The 20560-nt window shown below is 57.1% G+C and overlaps 6 protein-coding genes across 6 annotated transcripts; 3 read left to right on the top strand and 3 right to left on the bottom strand.

Moving 5' to 3' along the window:
* Positions 1–129: 129 nt before the first annotated feature.
* On the bottom strand, positions 130–2114 carry BCV69DRAFT_280529 (PLP-dependent transferase). The gene has a single exon (XM_025491643.1). The coding sequence runs from the start codon at positions 1741–1743 to the stop codon at positions 223–225; it is 1521 nt and encodes a 506-aa protein (XP_025350080.1). The 5' UTR covers positions 1744–2114; the 3' UTR covers positions 130–222.
* Positions 2115–2339: 225 nt separating this feature from the next.
* On the bottom strand, positions 2340–5001 carry BCV69DRAFT_280528 (hypothetical protein). Its single transcript, XM_025491642.1, has 3 exons — positions 3602–5001; positions 3105–3526; positions 2340–3024 (listed from the first exon to the last, which is right to left on the bottom strand). The coding sequence occupies exons 1-3, from the start codon at positions 4700–4702 to the stop codon at positions 2376–2378; spliced, it is 2172 nt and encodes a 723-aa protein (XP_025350079.1). The 5' UTR covers positions 4703–5001; the 3' UTR covers positions 2340–2375.
* Positions 5002–5147: 146 nt separating this feature from the next.
* Positions 5148–8999, top strand: BCV69DRAFT_310421 (DUF1630-domain-containing protein). Its single transcript, XM_025494788.1, has 4 exons — positions 5148–6710; positions 6789–7401; positions 7472–7923; positions 7995–8999. Exons 1-4 carry the CDS (start codon positions 5569–5571, stop codon positions 8797–8799), a joined length of 3012 nt encoding a protein of 1003 aa, XP_025350078.1. The 5' UTR covers positions 5148–5568; the 3' UTR covers positions 8800–8999.
* Positions 9000–9369: 370 nt separating this feature from the next.
* BCV69DRAFT_101234 (hypothetical protein) lies at positions 9370–15322 on the top strand. The gene is made up of 2 exons (XM_025489016.1): positions 9370–15067; positions 15236–15322. The coding sequence occupies exon 1, from the start codon at positions 9591–9593 to the stop codon at positions 14826–14828; it is 5238 nt and encodes a 1745-aa protein (XP_025350077.1). The 5' UTR covers positions 9370–9590; the 3' UTR covers positions 14829–15067; positions 15236–15322.
* Positions 15323–15579: 257 nt separating this feature from the next.
* BCV69DRAFT_234942 (hypothetical protein) lies at positions 15580–17382 on the bottom strand (the record flags this gene model as incomplete). The annotated part of the gene is made up of 1 exon (XM_025489896.1): positions 15580–17382. A coding segment is annotated over one exon (1803 nt), but the record flags the coding sequence as incomplete, so codon positions are not given.
* A 1453-nt stretch (positions 17383–18835) lies between these two features.
* Positions 18836–20549, top strand: BCV69DRAFT_296883 (DAGAT-domain-containing protein; the record flags this gene model as incomplete). Its single annotated transcript, XM_025494057.1, has 7 exons — positions 18836–19026; positions 19100–19204; positions 19280–19433; positions 19520–19828; positions 19909–19985; positions 20075–20256; positions 20344–20549. The coding sequence occupies 7 exons, from the start codon at positions 18836–18838 to the stop codon at positions 20547–20549; spliced, it is 1224 nt and encodes a 407-aa protein (XP_025350075.1).
* Positions 20550–20560: the final 11 nt, after the last annotated feature.

Genomic DNA, 20560 nt, shown 5'->3' with positions numbered 1-20560 from the left:
CGAAACGCCTTGCTTGATCCTCGCGCCGCCCGTATCACATGGCAAGTCTGCCCCCCCCGCCAGGCTCCTGCTCCGCTCCCGCTTCCGTTCCTTTTGCCTGGTTCAATTGCAGCATACAGACACACGCACGAGGACAAGTTGGATTATGCGATTGGAAAGGAGAAGAATATAGTACAATATAGAGCAGAAAGCGTGAGGTGACCCGAAACAAAACACTTTCGATTAAATAGATCCACTCTCCTTTGCCACCTCCTCAAAGGCCTCCTGGAAGATCTTGAGACCTTCGCTCATCTCTTCCTCGGAGATGGTCAAGGCGGGGATGAATCGGATCACATCGAAGACACTGGTGCTCAGCAGCAGCATGCCCTTCTCGGCACATCGCTTGCTGATTTTGGGTGCCAGCTGCTCCCTCTTCTGACCATCCACCAGCCACTCCTTGTTGGTGGCAGTGTGGTTGGAGTCACCGCTGATCAGGTCCTTCTTGAACTGCAGTCCGATCATCAATCCCCTGCCCCGGACCTGCTCGATGAGGTGGCCAGCAGGCGAGCTCTTCTTGAGACCCTCGAGGAAGTCCACCAGCTGCTTAGACCTCGCGGTGACATTGTCCAAGATGGGCTCCTTGTCCATCGTCTCCAGAACGGCGCAGGCAGCGGCACAGCTGACAGCGTTTCCAGCGTAGGTACCACCCATTGTTCCGGGCTTTTGCTTGTCGGTCAGCTCCTTGCGAGAGACGATACCGCTCAAGGGGAAGCCGTTTGCGATACCCTTGGCGAAGATGAGAATGTCGGGCTGAACGCCAGAAGCCTCGGTGGCCCAGAAGTCACCGGTCCTTCCCACACCGCACTGTACCTCGTCGTGGATCAAGAGGATACCATTGTCGCTGGCCATCTTGCGCAGTCCCTGCAGGAAAGCAGGTGGTGCGGGCACGTAGCCTCCCTCTCCCATGACGGGCTCAAGGAGGATGGCAGCAGTCTCGCTGGGTGCAGTCTGCTGAGCCAGAAGCAGCCTCAGCTGGTGGAGAGCAGTCTCGACCATGTCGGCTTCCGGAGTAGTAGGAGCGACGCCCAATTGAGCGTAGAAGGGGAAGGAAGTAACGAAGACACCAGGCATGAGGGGACCTTGCCTCTCAAAGTAGATAGTCTTGCTCTTGGTCAGAGCCATGGCTCCGTAGGTCCTGCCGTGGTACGAGCCCTGGACGACGATAACATTGTTCTTGCCGGTCACCTCACGAGCCAGCTTGATCGAAGCCTCGACGGCCTCGCTTCCAGAGTTCCAGAGGAAGAAGCTGTCCAGCCTTGGGTCAATCTTGGCAAACCTGGGGATCAGACGCTGGCAGAGCTCGAGGTACTTGGAGGAGTATCCGATGGCGCACTGAGCGTGAACAATCTCGTCGATCTGTTCGTGGGCAGCCTCAGAGACGGCGGGGTGGCAGTGACCAAGGGATGTGACTCCGATGCCGGCAGTGAAGTCGAGCATCTTGCGACCCTCGTCGTTCCAGACATAGGATCCAGATCCCTTCTTGAGAACATTCTGAGTCAGACGTCCGACTCCCTTGGCGACGTGGCGCTCGCCGAAGGCGGACATCGAGGTGGAAGCCTCGGCAGCTCCCTTTGAAGAAGAGGAGAAAGAAGCAGTGGGTGCCATTGCGAATGGGCGGGAGCGAGTGGTAGCGATGGAGGAAGGGGCACGAAGGGCGGTGCGGAAGATGGCCGACGAGGATTGAATGAGGCGTGGGGAGGGCATGATGGGCGGTGGTGGGGAGGGCAGGGGAGTGGGATCTTATAGATATGAAGGAACGTCGAGAGCCCAGGTCACGAACGTAAAGGTTGGCCACGAAGCACACGGGCCGGACGAGAATTCCTAGCCTTCTGACACGGGCTGTCTGGGCTTCGGCTTTCCTCGAGTGGGACAAGGTGGCGTGGGGTGGGGTTTCCTTGCGGGGCAGCCTGTCGGAGCCTGCCTTTGGGCGGTCGGAGCAAGGGAGAAAGGGCGGGAAGGGAGACGAGCCGGTGCAGAGGGAAGATGGGGGGAGAGATTAGGGTGACGTACGGAGGTGTTGTGGGCTGCGAGAGGCTGCTGGATCTGGTGCACTTCCCCTCAATCTGGGATATCGGTGGCTGCCGAAGATGAAATTGGAAACGGCGCCCCGAGTTTCTTGGGCTGCCACAGGCTCGGACATGTGGAGCGGCAGCCCACGTCGGACCGTCCCGCTCACGATCGGAACGGAAGGCAAACAGATGAGCCGCCACGACCCGCCGCGATAACAGATACGTTTCGAAAGCACAACTCCCGCGTGTAGCAAGATGATATTGACACAACAGATGGAAAATGTACATGGTGGAGTCACGTTGAGTCGTTACGGAAGTCAGCCGATACTATCGCCGCCTTGGGATGAAGAGACCTGACATGGCATCCGCAGGAGCAGGCGGCGAGTGGGCAGAGCGAGAAAACGGGTTGGATGGCATCTTTTGATTGCTGGCATCAGGGCGCCCCACATCACCAGCCGATGGAGAGCCTGAAGTAGCTCTCGAAGCGAGAGTTGCAACCCGCCCAGGTGGTGTCGATCCTATTGTGTTGGAATGGCCTGCTGGTGTAGACGGGCTCATGTTCTGCCGCACTGTACCACTTGTCGCTCGGACGGAGCCGGAGCCAGGTAGAGTAGCTGGGCTGAACGGTGACCGAGCATCAGTCGACATCTTCCATTTCACGAGGTCGAGACTGGCCTTGGAATCCTCGACGGAAGAGTGACCAGCTGTAGCGGGACCGTCTTGAATGCTCCTCTGCAGATGCTTCGAGGACAGAAGCTTCAGGCCGTGCCGAAAGGGTAAGCCTTTGTGATGAGGAAAGAGTAGGGCTGTATCAACTACTGTAGTGTGCAGAAGCCTCATCGCGTTGAGATCATTTTCCAGCCCATGTCCAATGATGATAGTATCAGGACCAACGAAACGGGCAATCTCTCTGCGCACTTCAGGCAGACTCTTCACGCCAGGCTGCTCCAGCTGCTCCTTTGTAACGCCGGAAAATCTGCAGAGTCAGATGGACGAAGAGTGAGGGATAATCAGTTGTCCGGCCTCCACATATTATATAATGCTGAACCTACTGACCTGAGATTCGGATCAAGCACTTCTGCTCGAGGCTTGACGAGCTCATCTAGAACAATAGCACCACTCTCATCGAGAACAGTCACCCTCGTCATGCTCATTCCAGCGGTAGTGTAACCCAGCTCGCAATCGATTGCGGCAATTTCAAGAGGAGCTATTCTGTCAGCCTCTGCAATCATCGCTTCTGCGAGCTCGCGGCTGGTGACGAAGCCTTCACGTTTGTGGAGATCCTCTACTCGGTCCTCTTTGAAGACGTGAGGTCCATTTGCACACGTCTCATCGCCTTCTACGAAAGCAGATGGGCCGCCGAATCCCGCAAGAACAGAAAGGGAAGGTGCAAGGTGGCCAGACTCGACTGGTCGGTTGCAGCATGTCCAAAATTGGACTTTCGATCGTCCCGCAACACCTGCATCTCGCTCGAACCTCTGTAGTGCAATGTAAAAAGACGTAGGCTTGTGAGAATAATTCCAGGCATTGACTAGCCTTTTGCCTTCACTCACCTTCTTGCCCCAATGGTAGTGACATGCCCTCTCGTCTTGGCCCTGGCGAAATCCGTCGTCCCCTACCTCTCCCCCGACTATGAACTCTTTTCCACACCTGTTGCAATCCTTCTTCTCTCCGACCGCGTCGGGTGCGGAGCTACCAAGTCCCCATGCCTCTTCTATAGATGCATCTCTTGGCTCGACAGCGTAGCCGAAGCTGGGCAAATCGGCAGGAGGGCATAAGAAGTGGTGCTGTCTCAACTTCGCAGAGGTAAGTCTCGTCTTTCTCCGCTCTTCAATGGCAGCTCTCTTCCCCTGTACCTCGCTATTGGTCCCCACCTCCGAGCATGACTCTCTTAGAAGTTGAGCAATATCTTTGGCAGTCCTGCCAAGATCCTGTGCCAGCTTCTCCGCCAGAGCAACAGCAGCTGTATCACGCTTGCGTATGCCTGTCGCAGCCGTGACGATGCTCGTTCGGTAACTCGTTTTTGATGCTTTGGAGAAGATGTCCTTCTCTTGGGAGAGGGAATCTTGAAATGCTAGCCTTCGACCAGCATCCTGCACTTCGGGAATTTCAGACACCAGGAGGGGAGCATAGGCAGCATTGAAGATGGTCCACAAGGTCTTTAACGATGTATTGCGAGAGGATAGAGGGATCTGCGAAGAGCGAGGATGGGCAGATGCTACCACTATAGGAGGCCGCCGGAACGCTGCCTCACTCGAAGCTGCCGAGGACGAAGAAGCTCGGACTGGCTCCCTGGTGACGCCGGGGCTGTCGAGAACAGGCTTTTTGTGCGAGACAGTAGTCCATCCTCCGTCGTCACCAGCGTCCTTGCTATTACCAGTGCTGCTGCTTTGCGATGTGGCCGTGGCCTGGTAAGCATTGACCTTGAGTCGCTTTGCAGGCGGCGAAGAGGAGACATTCGAAGATGCTGCGCCGAGACGCTGAGATGCCGGCAGCAGGACTGACGAAGAGGAGGGGATGCTCTGGTCTTCAGCTGGATCCCTTGGAGCTGCTGTCGTGTGCTGAAAGGGACATTCTGATCGCGAACTGCCGCACAGAGCCTCGGTCTGCGCTGGACAAGGTATGTGATTCAGGAGCCCCAAGGGCCTGAACATGATTCTCGAGAGCAGCCAAGGTCAGCTGTGTAGAGAGGATGGATGAGGCAGCGGCAGGTGCAGCAATTGTCGGAAGCAAGGAAAGAGGCCGGAACCAAGACGGAAGTGGCAGCGTGGCCCGTGGCGGAGGTGAGATGGCCTGCTCCCTTGAGGGCGAGGTGCTACGGCTGTTCTCGCGTCGAGCTCATCGTATAGCTAGAGTGACCATCGATGCTTGGGTATGGACAGCTGGCCTGCGAATATTCCGCACTCTGAGTAGCCTCTGCGACGACGACCCGCGCTCAGGGGTGAATTCACGCTCTTGGCTGTAGGCGAGATTTGAGTGGAGCAGTGGTGCAGCACCCTAGTCTAGCTTTCGCACACTGGCTTTCAGACCCCGACGGGCCTCTGCGTCAGACGCACCGTCGGATGCATCCACTGAGACGCTTCCCTACCGCGGGGGAAACAACGAGCCAAGGCGATCGGGCCTCATCCCACGCCCATCATCCACTGCTTCTGAGGATATACTCTACTGTTCCCACGGCACTCCTCTTCGTTCCCGACTCCCACTTGCCAGTCCTAGCGGGGTGCGGCCTGCCAGCCATCAGCGTCAATACCAGAGGCAAAAGCGACATCAACATTGGGAGCGCTTGCCATTGCGATCCAGCCTACGGCCAATATCCCGTTCCAGACATTCCGCAATCAGGCACAAGGCCATTGGTGTCTCACTCTTCTGCATCGCTTGCTGCCCAGAATTTCAGCCCTCGACTTCGTCCGTGATCACTACTATCGCCATCAGCAGCAGAAGCTTTGAAGCGCATCGAGCCGTTTGGCTCTCAGACCTGGGTCCTGAGCGCTAAAGGTAGTGCCCTGGCGGAATATCATCCATGTCGCGCCAGCCGGGGTTGTCGGCCAATGGCCACATCACACCCGGCTCTTCCCTCGCGAGCCGCAACAATCCGCCTTCTTTGGCAATGAGAAGTGCTTCACCAATCCAGCCTGAGGGAAAGGAAGGCAATAGCGGGGATCTCAGTCTATCCACTCTCAACTTGGCCTCGTCTCCAGACGCCGAGGAGGACCTTGGAGACTGGTCCCCGAAGCAGAACAGCCTTCCCTACCCTGCGCAATCACGTGCTGTACCACAGCCTCGAGCAGCTTCGGGAGCCTCTTTAAGCAACGATGCATCTCCATCATCCGCCAATGGTCCTGAACGGCATGCCATGCCGGAATGGGCCAAGCGTTCAACAGCATTTGCACCAAGCAGGTCGAGCCTGGAGAGCTCTGCCTCTGGCGGTGCATACTATTCGGCAGAAGAAGACGCCACGAACCACTCAGACCGAAGATCTACCCCACCACAACCCATCGCTCCTGGATCCGATGTGCTGAGGACGCCAGGGAGAAGCTCCTCGAAAGATTGGACTGCAACTCCCCGGAGCAAGGCCAGTAGCAGTGGCAGCATGGATGCTCCTTCTTCTCCGTCCATTACGGCTCGCCGGGCATCTCTGACATCACACAAGACGCCAAGATCCTCAAGTCTCAAGCAGCCTCCTTCCAACAAGATGTCGAGCAACGATGCCAGCAGACCGGGCTCTTCTCAGACATCGGCATCCGGCGGCAGCAGTAGGTTGACCACAACTTCGGGTGGAACACCTCTGGGGCGCAAAGGGCGCGTTCCTTCGGCAGTTTCCTTACAGGAACCGCTGAGGGAGAGGACGTCCAGTCGACGTGGCCACACGGCGGCTCAGTCCCCTTCGTCACCTACTTTCTCATTGGAAGCAGGATCGCCCTCTGCCAATCAGGGCAGACAGGATAACTCTGCGAGCATCAGTGGAAGTGGTCAGGGTATCGATATCGCTTCGCAGCCTACTGCTGCACCCATCGGCGCTGCTGTACAGGCGCAAACAGACAAACATTTGCTACAGCGGTGGATACTTTCTATCGGAGTGGTAAATTTTGACCTAGAGAAAGGGCCTGACCTAGAGCGTCTGTGGCCCCCTTTGGACATTAGCAGAGAGGAGAAAGACAACATGTGAGTGGCCAGGACCTGATCATTGTCAAGAATGAGGCAGACTCGACCTCATGTTTGCCCTCCCTCATCACGTTCCAGTGCCTTCTCGTCCTTCCCGGATACCTCAATCTTTGATGTTGGAGACATCTCCTTCTCATTTCGGGTTCGGGAAGTACCGCTTGAAGCCTCAACCTCCTCCCCACCTAGATTCGCACCTTCACCGTCCACTTTGGGCGCTCCGCTGTCGATCGCAAACGACCGGACCCCGAGGTCGAGAAGGGAGCACTCCCGCAAGTTGGGCAGCTCTGGGGACAACAGCCTAGGGGTCAAATCTCTCTTCACCAGAGCTTCATACAGTGGGCGGAACGCCCTACAGACAGACTCACATCAGCAGGAAGGCATTAATGGTGGAGGTGACATTAGTTCTGGCAAGCAGGACGAGATGAAAGATGTTGCGGAGAATGAGATCACGAGCGATCGATCATCGATTGATATCGCAGCGAAGACGATCCTCGTGAATAGCCAAGAATACGACATTACGGAGGCGTCCGCGGTGCTAACTCAAGAAACATTGGCGACGTCCAGTGTCTCGTCGGGTCTGGCGAATGTCTCTGCTTGCAAGATTTCTAACAGCAGTAGTTCTTCGTATATCTATGGCTATACCTTCTTCAGACAGAAGAGGGACGCCAGCATTCGTCGAGGCTACTTCCAGGTGAGTGCCCCTTGGAAAAGAACAACAATAGAACGACATTCAATACTGAATCCTCTCCGACCTCTCTCAGAAATCTCTTGTGATCCTGTCTCATCTCCCCTACGTTGCTCTGTTTGGGCAGATCGCAAACAGGCTTGGACCTTTATATTTCGAGTACGGCGATCCGATTCTGGAAGCCTTCGCAAGCTCCGTCACTAAGTGGCCAAATCCTTCTCCGGGTGCCACTCTGCCTCTTCCGATGGTGGGATCCGTCCTCTGGGTTCAGCTGCCTCTTGGTCGCCAATCCCAATCATCGAACGCCACGGAAGCGATCCTGCCGCCCTCAGATCCCAACACAGTCGGAAAGAGCCTGTCGACAGCGATGATTAAGCAGCAGGATCAAAGGCGAGGCGAAGTACCAGTCGCAGGCTCTACCGAAGAGGAGCCTCTCCTGGCCTCCATTCCTACCACTCCCCTCGTCGAAGTGTTCAAGGAAGCGCTCGCTGACATGTGGTTGGTGTGGGAGTGTGTGCTGCTTGCCGAGTGAGTGCGGGTCGATCAGCACGCCTTCGAGAAAATCTTAAGCTAACAGGCCCACTTTACCGTCCTTGCAGACCTATCTTCGTCATCGGCCCTGACCCAAAGATGTGCAGTGAGGCCGTCTGGCACCTGCTTGACATCTGCCGGCCCATACCCCACGCTGGCGACTTCAGGCCCTTCTTCACGATTCATGACTACGACTTCAAGAATCTTGCCAATCGCAAACAGCCTCCCGCTGGAACCATCATCGGCTGTACTAATGCTTTCATGGCTCAAGCCTGCTCACATTGGCCGCACGTCCTACGAGTGGGCAAGGCGGCCGTGAAGCTCGGTACAGCGGGAAAGTACGGGAGCAAGGGTGGCAGTGGGGTCAAGTCGTCAGGTGTCGCAGGAGGGACCGGAGCTGGAGGAGGAGGACCTGAGCATCTACCAGGCTTCGTCTCGAAGCGCAAGAGGAGGATCAGCAAGGACCGGCCTCTGCTCAAGAAGATCCAGGAGATGATGGAGAAGGGAGACAACGTCGAGGGAGCCAACGCAATGCTCAGGAGGTACTTTACCGATATCACGGAGCGCTTCCTAGCCCCTCTAAACAGGTACATCTCTTCCCTCATCCCCGCAGAGGGCTCGGGGGAAGGGGCAAACATCAAGCCCTTTGAGACTGAAGGCTTCCTGGCATCGCTTAAAGCGCATGGCACACCCTTGCCGATTCGGAGTAGGTCTCTTCCCACTGGCAGTGCGGTGCGTCAGAGTCTCTACTTGGACTTTCTGCGGAGCCCCAATTTTGGCTTCTACCTCACCGAGAGGATCGCCTTCTATCGCACTCGCAATCCAGAGCCTTCGTCGCGCAAGACGAGGTTCGAGCAGGGCTTTGGTAGATGAGCCATTGGTAGACTGTGCGAGGAGAGATGTGGGTGCGCTGCAGAAGGGGTGGTGGGGTGCCTTGACGTGAGAGTCGACTGAGGTCGCGGGAATGCCGCGGCGCAAGGGTGATGGAACGATACCCCGGCGAGCTAGACAGCTTGTTCGGCTTTCCGTCTTGTTTGTAATGCATGCAAAATCTATCTTTGCTTCTACTTCCTTATCTGGATCCCACTGGCCCCCGCTTCGCTTCGCTTGGCTCTGCCTCCTGCTTGCGCTACTGCTTGTGATGAACGAGCTGTGCTAGTATCCATTGAGCCGTCGTGGGTGAGTGAGACTTCTGGTCCGTCGTCGGATCCCCGCTGTATGCGAGTGTGCTGAGTTGCATGCATGAGCCGATCATGGGATCCCTCACCTGCGAGGGGCGAGGACGCCGTGTGGCCAAGTGCTGTGTGTGCGCCTGCCGCCGGACGCACACTCTGCCCTCTGGGCCTTGGCCAAAAGTCAAAGATGGCGGTGCCCCCCGCCGTGGCCCTGACGTCGAGGCGATCTGCCTCCCTCAGCTACCGACTCGCCCGCCCCATTTCTTCGCGCCTCTCTGTCCACTTTCCCCGTCGCACCTCTGCAACGTCGATACCTACCTTTTCTCCCTCTCTCCCTCTCTCCCTCTCTGGTACAGTCGCAACCTCATACCCTCGTAGTTCAGCGCACCAATCCTCTGATCTGCCTAGACCCCATCGTTCGACGACTGCAAGAATCTGCCCCTGTATCCGCTCGGATCACCTCTCATCCTCCTCCACCTACCCCTCCTCATGAACGGTCAACCCTCTTGGGCCGCCACTCAGCGGGGCCCGGCCCAATTTCGTCCTCAGCCTGGAGGAAACTCCTCATCGGATTCTTTCGACCCTCGCAACATGAATGGCAGCGGTAACAATGCTCTAGGTAGAGCACCCTCGAATCGCAGCAGTCGATACGGTGATCAGCAGCAGCAGCAGCAGCTACCGCCTCCCGGCTCGCAGCAGGGTCAATACCCACAACAGCAGTCCTCACAGTCGCAACAGCGCTACAGCATGGCGGATCGGACTGCCTCGCCAGTCGGTCAGGGACAGCCTCCCCAACCGTCGCAGGGCGCTCCACAACGTAGCTCTACTTTCCAGCCACTGAAGTCATTGCAGTCGCAGCAACAGCAGCAGCCACCTCAGAGTCCCTCCATGCCTTCCGGAATGGATGCCAGTGCCAACGGAGCCCCACACCGTCGGACCCAGTCTCTGCGGCCGTTCTCTGCTTTCCAACCTCTCGATCAGGCTGACCCCTATCAGGCTTCCAGCCCCAATGCCTCCTCACCCCCCGCTCGTCCGTCTTCCCCAACTGGCTCCACGTCTCAGTCCATCCGTACAGCCGCTACTCCGTTGACCTTCAAGTCTCCCGAACTGCGAAGCGCTCTGACCCTGCAGGACTCTCAGCAAAAGAAGATTTACATGGAGGGTTATCTGTCACGTCGAGATGCACTGGGCGCAGACGGTAAACCCTTGAGGTCCGGTGACCCGAGAAAAGCCTGGCACTTGTGCTTTGTGCAATTGAGCGGCACTGTACTGAGCGTATGGAGTGTCAGACAGATGGAACAGGCGGCAAAGGAGGGAAAGGAGGTACCGCCTACTTACATTAACGTCACAGACTCCTTCGTCGACTTGATCGGTAACCTCGTCGAAGACCCAGCAGAGATTCCGGGCAGTCGCGGACGGTACGAGAACGTCTTTGCTCTGAATTCTGCGGGGAACAACCGCATACTCTTCTGCGTAGAAGGAGCTGTTGGCCGACGTTTGGTGCAGGCTTGGATCAACGGCATTCGACTGGCATCATGGGAGAAGGTACGACTGGAAGAGATCTACACCGGGTCTCTGATCAGAGCGAGACTTGGCGCTGTCGGCGCTGGCTCTACACCAGACACCGCTCCTATGCAAGGGCCTCCACCTGCTATCAAGAACATGTCGGTTGCCAGCCCTCTAGCGAAAGGCCGGATGGAGGGTTGGGTCAAAGCTCGATTCATGGGATCGACCGAATGGAAGAAGTGCTGGCTGGTCCTCACAAAGGACCGACCGGACGATGCAGGCTCAGGTGGTGGTGTTGGTCGCAGGCTTTGGCAAAAGCTCGGCGGGGCTGGAGATCGTAGCTCCGTCTTGAGCATCTCTTCACCTGTGCCAGGATCTCCTAGCCCTGCCAATGGCGGCGGAAGACCTCTGAGCGTCGTAGGTTCCGCTGGTCAGCCTGAGATAGAACCACCTCCAGGCTGCAATGGTGCAAAAGGTACTGCTCAATTCTTCGAGAACAAAAAGGCAAAGAAAGCTTTCGCAACTATGGTCTACGTTGCTCATGCGTTTGCGGTCTACCCTTCGCGCCCCGAGCTTGTGGAAGGATCATCTCTGTTCAAGGTAGAGGGAGCCTTTCCGCAGAGCCAGGTAGTCTCTGCTACCAACCGAATCCGACAAACGGGCTGGGTCATGATCATGCCTGAGCTCGAAGTTGGATCGAAGGGAGCCAACGCGGAAATGATGAAGTGGATCATTGGATTCATGGATGCCTACAAGCTCTATGGCCGTCCAGAGGGCTTTGTCTGGGATGCCCGCAGCCCTCAATCTGCGTTCTTCGCCTATCCCATCGGTCCGTACAAGGAGAGGCTCTTCCTAGACCGAGAGCTGGCCGAATTCCTCGATGTCAGAGAGGAGAGGCATTTGGCTTCACGGTACAATTTGCATGGGATCATGTCCGCTAGGATGAGGGGTGAAAGGACTCCGATCCTGCCACCTCTTCCCACACCCAACACTGCACATACACGGCAACTCAATGGCGCCAATGGGCCCACCACAAATTCACGCCCAAATGCAAATGCCCAGACGAACAACATCGCCGAGGAACCGGCTCAAGAGGGAGCAGAGCCGAAGGAAGAGCTTAGATCTCCCACTTCGAACGGGCCTCCAGCCTTGTCGGAGGTGCAGACCAACAGCCTACCTCCCTTGGACTTCGGTGGCTCCAGAGAGGCGCTGCCCAAGACTTTCGAACCCGCTCCCTCTACGTCTTCCGTCCAATCTGACTCTGCACCTCTTGCAGCAACGGCTACCGAGGCTTCCCCCTCTGCCTCTCAGGCACCTTCCACGGGAACTGCGACTGCTCAACCGTCATCGTCATCTAGGGATACCGGTGTCTCCCAGGCCCCTGGACTGGACGCAATCGGAGAGCAGAAGTCTCGTGAAGGCAGCATCAATCTGGATACTGCTATCGGCCGACACAAGCTGCACCAGCAGGAAGCAGCAGCTCAGGCGGCTTCCTCGGGCTCTGCCAGCCCAGCTCAAGTCTATGGAACAGCTTTGCAGCCAGAAGAAGATCGCGTGGGAGCAGGCGCTCGCCCTCAGCCAAGCGCGCCAGCATTCTCTCACCCCGACGTTGCGTCTAATTCTGACCGCGATGGCAGTATCAGAGGCTCTGTCAAGCAGCCATCTGTTGCAGAGAGTACTCAAGCGCCAGCAAACGCGCAGACCCAGACTCGACCAACGGTTTTGACGAATATCGCTACGGACAGCCGCCCCTCGAGTGGACCGCAATCGGGTGCAGCGTCGACAAGATCAGGTGCTGTTGGATCCCAAGCCGCAGCTCCTGCTTTGGTCTCGCCGCGTCCACAGTATACAGAGCCAACGCACCAAGCTAAGCCCGTCCCCATCTTGGCTCCATCAGGCCGTGGAGCCGAAGCTGAGCAGCAAAAGACAGAATTCAGTCAGAGTGCCAAGAGTGACACAGATGTCTCGGCCAGCTACGATGAGGGTGCTCTCTTCTACCTCCGTTCCATGTCGGACCAGCTCCCAGCGCCTACGAGCACAACCAATGCCGGAGAGGCGAGATCCGTACCGCCGAAGAATGCTGGACGCGTTGCCGCTCTCGCTGCTACTGCCAGCGCTGCCGCCGCGGCGAAGGACTCTTCAAGTATTGTATCTCCTAGCGTGTACACACAGCCTAGCTACGAGAACAGCCCCGTGGACTCACGTCGGCCTTCGAACATTGACGGCACAAGCAGAGGTAACGAAGATCGCCTTGACGAGGACGCCATGGCTGCTTACACTTACTTGGATCAGCCAGTCTCTCCGTCTGATCAGCACCAGCAACAGAAGGGTGTTGGCGCACAGGATCCAGCCAGTCGCACTCCCACTACTGTCGCAACTCCTACTCCTTCCCGACCAGCTCAGCCACCTGCCTACCCTTCGAGCTTCAGCCAGAACAAGCGAACGCAAGATCGAAAGGAGGCTGCACAGGCAGAAGCCGCTGCTCATGCCGAAGCAATGAGCAAACCCGGCCAACGGATGGGCGTTCAGAGGAAGGGTCTGAAGCAGCCTGGCCGGCATGCCTGGGGAGAGGAGTCTGACGAAGAGGAGCAAGAGGAGCAGGACCGAGAAGACGATGACGACGATGATCAGGCTCAGGGCATTCAGACTGTACCCGGTGGATTGCCTCGTGATGTATCATCAGCAGTAGGAGGCGCTCCCATCTCTACTTCAAACTCGACTGGCCCAACCAGTAGCAGTAGTTCGACTGACCAGGGCAGAGCTGCTCAGGTCGCTGCGGCTGCTGGTCTTCCCAAGCCTGGCATGGCCAACAGCACTACAGGAAGCAACGCTTATGGCCTTGCGGGTGGGCGTGTCAGCAGTCCCAGCTCGATGCAGTCTTCTGCTTCAACACCCGCTGGAGGCCAGCTGCGTGCTGGCGGCATTCACCCGGCACTGGTCCCTGGACAACCTTCGCAATCGAGGCAAGCAACGCAGCAATCGCAGCTCAGTGCTCCACAAGATGAGAGGTCGCGCTCCATCTCACCTGGTCAAGGGTACCAAATGGGACCTGTCGCCTCTCACAACCGGCAGTCCTTCGTGACGCTCAACAATAATGATCGATCCGGACAAATTGCAGCGCCTTTCCAGTCTCATGGACTCTTGCAGGCCGGAGCTGCCGACAAGGCTGATCGCTCGGCGAAGCAGCAAGAGTCGGACGCACGTCAGATGGGCATGCCCATGGTCGAGCCTCCTTCGCAACCTCCACAGCCTCAAGCTGGCTTGCTGGGTGCTATTACCGCCCACGAGCGCGAGCGAAAGGGAGCTGGTGGACTTGGCGCTACTCTGACTGAGCGTGAAAGGCAGCGTGTAGAAACGGAACGACGCCAGCGCGAAGAGGAACAAATGAGCAGGGCTTACCAGCAGCAGCAGCAGCCAAACGGTATGATGTCTCCTCAGATGACGGGCGGTCAGTGGGGCGGTATGATGCCTGGCATGATGGGTGGAATGATGCCGGGTGGAATGATGCCCGGTATGATGCCCAATGGAATGATGGGCAACCCCTTCATGTGGCAACAAATGATGATGATGAACCCCATGATGATGGGTATGGGCATGCCAGGAGGCGGCTACGGCGGTGGTGGAGCCTCTGGCTCACAAATGAGCCACGGTGGTGGCGGAGGAGGAGGAGGTGGTGGTGGTGGTGGTGGCCCAGGCGGTGCTTCTCCCCCACCTCAAATGGACCCGTACATGCAACAGCAGCAGATGCAACAACAGATGGCAGCAGCCATGGCTGCTCAACAGGCCTACATGCAGGCAATGGCCATGGCTGGTCAGTCTCAGCATGGGCACATGGCGCCTTCACCAAGTCAAGGTCACGCACAAGCTCACTCCCTAGGTCAAGGTGGTGGTGGTGGTGCGGAAGGAGGCGGCAGTGGTGCTTCACGAGGAGGTCACGCACCCTCCATGTCCATGCATGGTATGATGCCCGGCAGTCCAAGCATGGGCGCCTTTCCTTCGCACATGTCCATGTATGGCATGCCTATGATGGGTGGCTACCCAATGGGGAGCGGGGGTGGCCCATCCGAATTCGGCGGAATGGGATACCAGCAGCAGCAGTACCAAGGCGGAAGCGGAGGTGCTGGAGCGGGAGCGGGAGCAGGGAACGCGGGTGGATACTCGTCCCCTTCTATGCGAGGTGGTGGTGGTGGTGGTGCGGGTGCTCGGGATACCCAGGGCTGAACTGATGGATATGGCCCCTATGTGATGTGACGCGATGAGCTAGCACGACTACTACTACTACCCTATCAGAATCAGAAGAAAGAATCGGAAGCAGAATGCAATTCCAGAACCCATCTTTACCCCTCGCCCATTTTTTGGCCCTGGCTCTGGCTACTTGGAGTAACACCACGAACACTCCCTCTCCTCTTTCCCCTACTCTCTTTTGCTCTTACTGCTACTCTTACGATCTTTGATTATTCCCTTTGCACCCCTCACCCCTCACCCCTCTCCCCTCTCCATTCTTCACTCTTCACTCTCCACTCTTTTCGCTCCTTGTAACCCAATACGTCTTCTTCGTCCCCCCTACTCCCCCCTGCCCCATTGCCACGCTACTCTGATCGATTCATCGACTCATTCATTCATTCTAGGTCCTTTTCTTGGAACGTCATTGATACCTGAGCTGAGCTGAGCTGAGCTGAGCTGAGTCGGATGTGGCATTTGGTCTAGCTTTGGCTGTGCTGAGCTATGCTATGCTATGCTACGCGCTATGCTGTTTTACGTGAAGTTACAGAAGTGAGTCCATCGAAACCTAGGACCAGGAGGTCCTGGATCCAAAGTCGGCAATTCCCTCTCTCTCCAGCAACTACATGAGCAATGCCACTCCAGCCACCCCCGCCAGTATGCTCAAGCTGAATACCGCTTGCCACCTTTCCCCTGCGCTGGATCCGCCTCCAAAGAGTACACTCCTGGTCCTCCCTGCGCTGGAGGCTTCAGCAGAAGAGGACGCTGCCGGTGCACCCGACGAGGGCGGTGTAGCCTGAATGTCCGTATTGCCAACCCACTGTGGTGTTCCAATTGCAGGCGAGTAGTCCTCTGCCGGTGTGGAATCATCCTCGACTCCATCCCAACAGTACGTGTTCATGCAGGTGGTGCAGGCTTCGGGCCTACTGACACCACTTCGAGCCCAAGACCGCTCTAGCATGCCGCAGGCGAGACACTGCGACCATGTTGCGTTGTTGCCGCCCAGGGAGGCGAGGACGACACCATTGTCTAGCATTCCCTGTGCCTCGGTCGCATTGTATGCGAGCTGGTAGGTGGAGAAGTTGGTCAGGTAGGTGTAGGGGTAGTTGGGGACATAGGCTACAATGGGCGCCTCGAAGCCGCGGGCGGCAGTGCCTGCATTGGTTGCATTGCTGGCGTTGCATCCAAAGAAGACGGGGCGAGTGTTGAGGCCGCGGTTGACGAAGGTGTTCGTCGAGGGGAAGTAAGGAGAGGGAATCTCAGGGTAGACGCCCGATTGAGCTCGTAGGGTCACCTGGTAGAGGGAAGAGCCGTTGGGCCAGTAGAGGGTAGTATCTGCCGAAGCGTCTAGGGCGAGGATGAAGTCGAGCTGACGAGCCGGCTGCAGCAGTGGCCAAAGAGGCACATTCTGGTTGTCCAGACCTCCATCGACCATGGTGATGAGCTCCTGAGAGGCGAGCTCGTTGTTCGAGTAGTTTGCAAAGGGGTTGGGCACCTGGCTGACATCGTTGTCCTGCGAGCCGATATCCTGCAGAACAGACTCGATGGCGGACTTGATGATGGAATTTCCATCATCCTCTAGCAGATCAATGAGGGCTCCATTGAACAGCGAGGCAGATGTTCCAACCACCCAACCAAAGTTCTCAAAGCCCTCCACACAGCGAGTAATCTCACCGTTGGAGATGTTGGATCCCAGGACATCGATGGGAACGAATGCCTGGATGCGGTCCCAAGTACCGTACTCGTAGGGGCTGAACTCAAAGATGGTCGTGTTGGAAAAGATGAGGGTCTCGCCCGGTTCTCGCTCGTCAGCAATGACGACGGGATAGGGGTATGTGGCACCTGTGAAGCTGGAGGTGTTGCGGATATCACTAAAGGTAGTGGCCTGACCTTGATCAGGGTATGTGGTATCGTTGAGGAGATGGTAGCTCAGAGCCCTTCCCCAGTAGTCTGTGATACTAGTGGGGAAATTCTCGTCCCGCTTGTCAGATACGTCACCAACCAAATCAGCGTAGAAGGAGACAGTGCCATCGCTAGGGAGGACGAGATTGTTGTTCAGGTCAAGAACTTCGTCGACGAGTCTCTGGGCGGTGGGGAAGCCGTTGATAGCATAGGCGCCAGTAGCCCAGGAGCCTCCAGAAAGACCTGCGATGTAGTCAGCACGTTGCAAGATTCCTCCCACACCAGCTCCGCTCGCAGTGGAGTTCCTCTCGTCCAGACCCTGTGTGACACCCAAGCCGTACAGCATGGCTCTGTATCCACCCCCACTGATGGCAATACCTGTGCGTGGGATGTTGCTGAGGGTGTTGGTGTAGTTCGATACATCAAAGTCGCCTCCGAGATTGGGTCCTGGCGAGGCCGAAGAGAGCCAGGTCGACCAACTGCTCTGCAGAGCCTGGCGATGCTTGGTAATGTATGCGGTCTCGTTAGCATTGATCTCCTGCGAAGTGCCGTTTCGAACATAGCCAGTGGCGCCCCCTGTCTGGTTGGAAGGGGCGCCTGGGCAGGTTGTGAGGATCGTTGGGGCATAGGTGCCATCTGGGTTGGACCTCTTGACGGCTCTGGCAGCTGTGTGCACCTCCAGAATCTCCCGCGCCTGCTGTGCGCTGAGAGGAGCAAGTCCATCTGCTGCACGCTTCTCGCTGACGGCCCTGGCTACGAGAAGGCCTCCCAGGATATCCTGCTTTTGAGCCGGTGACAGCGCTCTGAGCTCATTCTGGGCTAGGAGAGGCGCCGAGCTGGAAGGTGCGGATAGGATAGGAGTGGCCAGGAGCAGCGTCGAGGCGACGAAGGCTGCGAGGGTGGTGAGTGATGCGATGTGCATCTTGTCTGGGGGCAAGAGGCAGGTGACTCTAGCTTCTGCGAGGTGGGGCGGGGAAGAGGTCAATACGTTGTCGCAGCAAGGAAGGAAGAGGGTAGATATAGGGACGCTGCTTATGACTGAGGGGCTGCGTAAGGCGATGCGGACGAGAAAAGGAAATTGAAATATGGTGAGGAAGCCGAGTGAGCGGCAGCAACTTGCCAAGCGAGGCGTGCCTCGGGGCTTAGTGGCGTCCGCGTCCGCCGGAACATTGCGTCCCGAATGTCAAGTGGTGTGGCCCCTGACGGCGGCGACCAAGATCTGCGAATGCTCCACCTTGGATGCCGAAGCAGGACTGAGCCACACACTTCAGGTGAAGGATGCACAAGAGGGTAAGAAGAACTCTGTGCTTCCCTGGGCGCGTCGGTATAGCAGGCCGGATGCTAAGCCTCGATGACGCTTCCTGCAGCCAGAGATGCACCGGGCAATAGGCAGAGGCAAGAGCAAAGGCAAGAAGCCAAGGCGCGGAGCCAACCATCGGCCCGATTGGATTTGATTGCCTGTCCGCCTGTCCATCTCTTCGCGCTACCCACTCCCGTCGGCCTCTTGGTCCGATGCGGCCCCCCTGCCGCGTGGGTCAGGGTGAGATGTCGCCCGCCCAGATAAGGGAGAGACGTCCATCTAGGGTTGCGCTCGGACCCTGGTCTGAACTCGTCGGAACGTGGATGAGACGTCGAGGCGAGGGAAGCTTCTGCCTTGACAGCAACCGTACCAATGGTCCCTGGGTGTGTCCGAGAGTACTTTGCACTGGGGGAGTAAGTAATTGCGACCTGTTCCCATTGTCTGGGTCTCAGCGCGGCTGTGTGGGAATCAATCGCAACACACATAGGCAAGACGAGGCAGGCAGGCAGGCAAAGCGAGCCAGCCCACGCGCGGGCCTGTGCGATGGATTGCGCCTGGACCCTCCACGGGGTGGTGGGTGAGGCCGGGGCCTACCACTACCTGGCCCGCCTTTCCGCTCGTTCATGACCTCTGCTTACTCGTGAAAGACTGTGACAGACAAGACATATTCCTCACCCATTCGTACGCCATCGTGGTCGCCCTCTTTGCCTAACATCACCCAAGGGGTTCCAGGTGATCCTCAGGGGGAGCACTGCTGTACACACGAAAGCACCTTACCTTCACTGCCCTTACCCGCTCCTCCACCATGGGCCAAGCTGAGGCTCCTACCAATCCCATCGAACACGAAGACTCGAGCAACAGCCACGTAGATCGACCGCAGAAGCAAGAGGCCGACGCGGACATACCCACCATCATTGATGAGCATGGAAGGGAAATTGTGGGGAGGGTACCAGACGATCAGGGCAAGGGCGCTAAATTGCCAGATCAGGCTTGGAGGTGAGCCGCTCATCACTTCCAAGGTGCAATTCGAAGGATCCTGAACTGAATCCCATTCTCTTCGTCTCACCAGATTCGCACCCCTTTCAGTACCTCGACAGAGGAGGCTCCAGACACTAGGCGTCCTGTTATGGGGCGTGGGCCTGCCCGTTTGCGTATCCCTCTTCTTCCTGCTCATGTGAGTGTGACAGCCAAGGACGCCATCTTTCGGCTCGCGCTCACGCAAATGCCCATCTTCGTTCCTCTCGTACAGTTCTCTTCCGCCTTTGTGGCCCCTACTCACTGTATATCTCATCTGGATGTGGTTCGACGATGCACATGAAAGTGGGGGGAGGAAGGTCAAGTGGGTGAGGAGGCTGCCCATCTTCAAGTACTTTGCAGAATACTTTCCCGTCAGCTTGATCAAAGTGAGTGGCTGCTTACCAGAAGCAGGCAAGGGGACAGACGAGTCGATCTGCCAGCTGACCACCACGTACAACCCTCTGCCGACTAGACGGCTGATCTCCCGCCCGATCGTCCATACATTTTCGGCTACCACCCACATGGCATTATCGGCATGGGAGCTGTAGCGACCTTTGCAACAGAAGCCCTCGAATTCTCGGATACCTTCCCAGGCATCGAGCCCCGCCTATTGACCCTTGCTAGCAATTTCAAGATTCCCATCTACCGAGACTTGCTGCTGGCAATGGGTCTCTGCAGTGTAAGTCGGAGGAGCTGTGAGAGGGCTCTCAGAAAGGGCAAAGGATCGAGCATCACCATTGTGGTCGGAGGAGCAGCAGAGAGCTTGAATGCTCGACCAGGGGTAAGTGGAGGCGCGATGGTAGCGTGGAGGCTGCACCAGTAGCTCAACCCCCCCTGACTCGTATCGGCTCTTTCAATCAGACGGCGGACTTGGTCTTGAAGAGGCGTCTGGGGTTCATCAAGATTGCAATGAAGAGCGGCGCGGATCTAGTGCCCGTGTGAGTATGCGAGAGGGAAATCGTTGACTTTGCCAGATACGCTGGCTCACTCTCACTCACTCTGCCTTCCCTCTCCCAACGCCCCCCAGCTTCGCCTTTGGAGAGAACGACATTTACGAACAGCTGGCAAATGAAAAGGGCACAAAAGTATACACGCTGCAAAAGCGTTTCCAGGCCATCTTTGGCTTCACACTACCCTTGTTCCACGGTAGGGGCGTCTTCAATTACAACTTTGGCTTTCTACCCTTTCGACATCCGATTGTCAGCGTTGGTGAGTGCACAGTCTTTCCTCAGGAGGTGTAACGTGTGGGGGGAGGGGGGGGAGGGGACGCTCCCTGATCCTTCTTGTCCATCTAAGTGACACTCGCCTTTTCCCCGGTGCCTCCCACCTACACCATCAACCCAGTCGGTCGCCCAATTCACGTGACGCAGTCTTCGAATCCAACAAAGGAACAACTTGATGCAGTACAAAAGGAGTATATTGCTGAGCTGAATCATATCTGGGATACTTGGAAGGACTCGTATGCTGCGCATCGTAGGAGGGAATTGACCATTGTTGATTGAGAGAGGGAATT

The sequence above is a fragment of the Pseudomicrostroma glucosiphilum genome, assembly GCF_003144135.1.
Source record: "Pseudomicrostroma glucosiphilum strain MCA 4718 unplaced genomic scaffold BCV69scaffold_2, whole genome shotgun sequence".
Taxonomy (NCBI): domain Eukaryota; kingdom Fungi; phylum Basidiomycota; class Exobasidiomycetes; order Microstromatales; family Microstromataceae; genus Microstroma; species Microstroma glucosiphilum.
The sequence above is the reverse complement of the archived record's forward strand: the minus strand, read 5'-3'. Positions and strand labels throughout refer to the sequence as shown.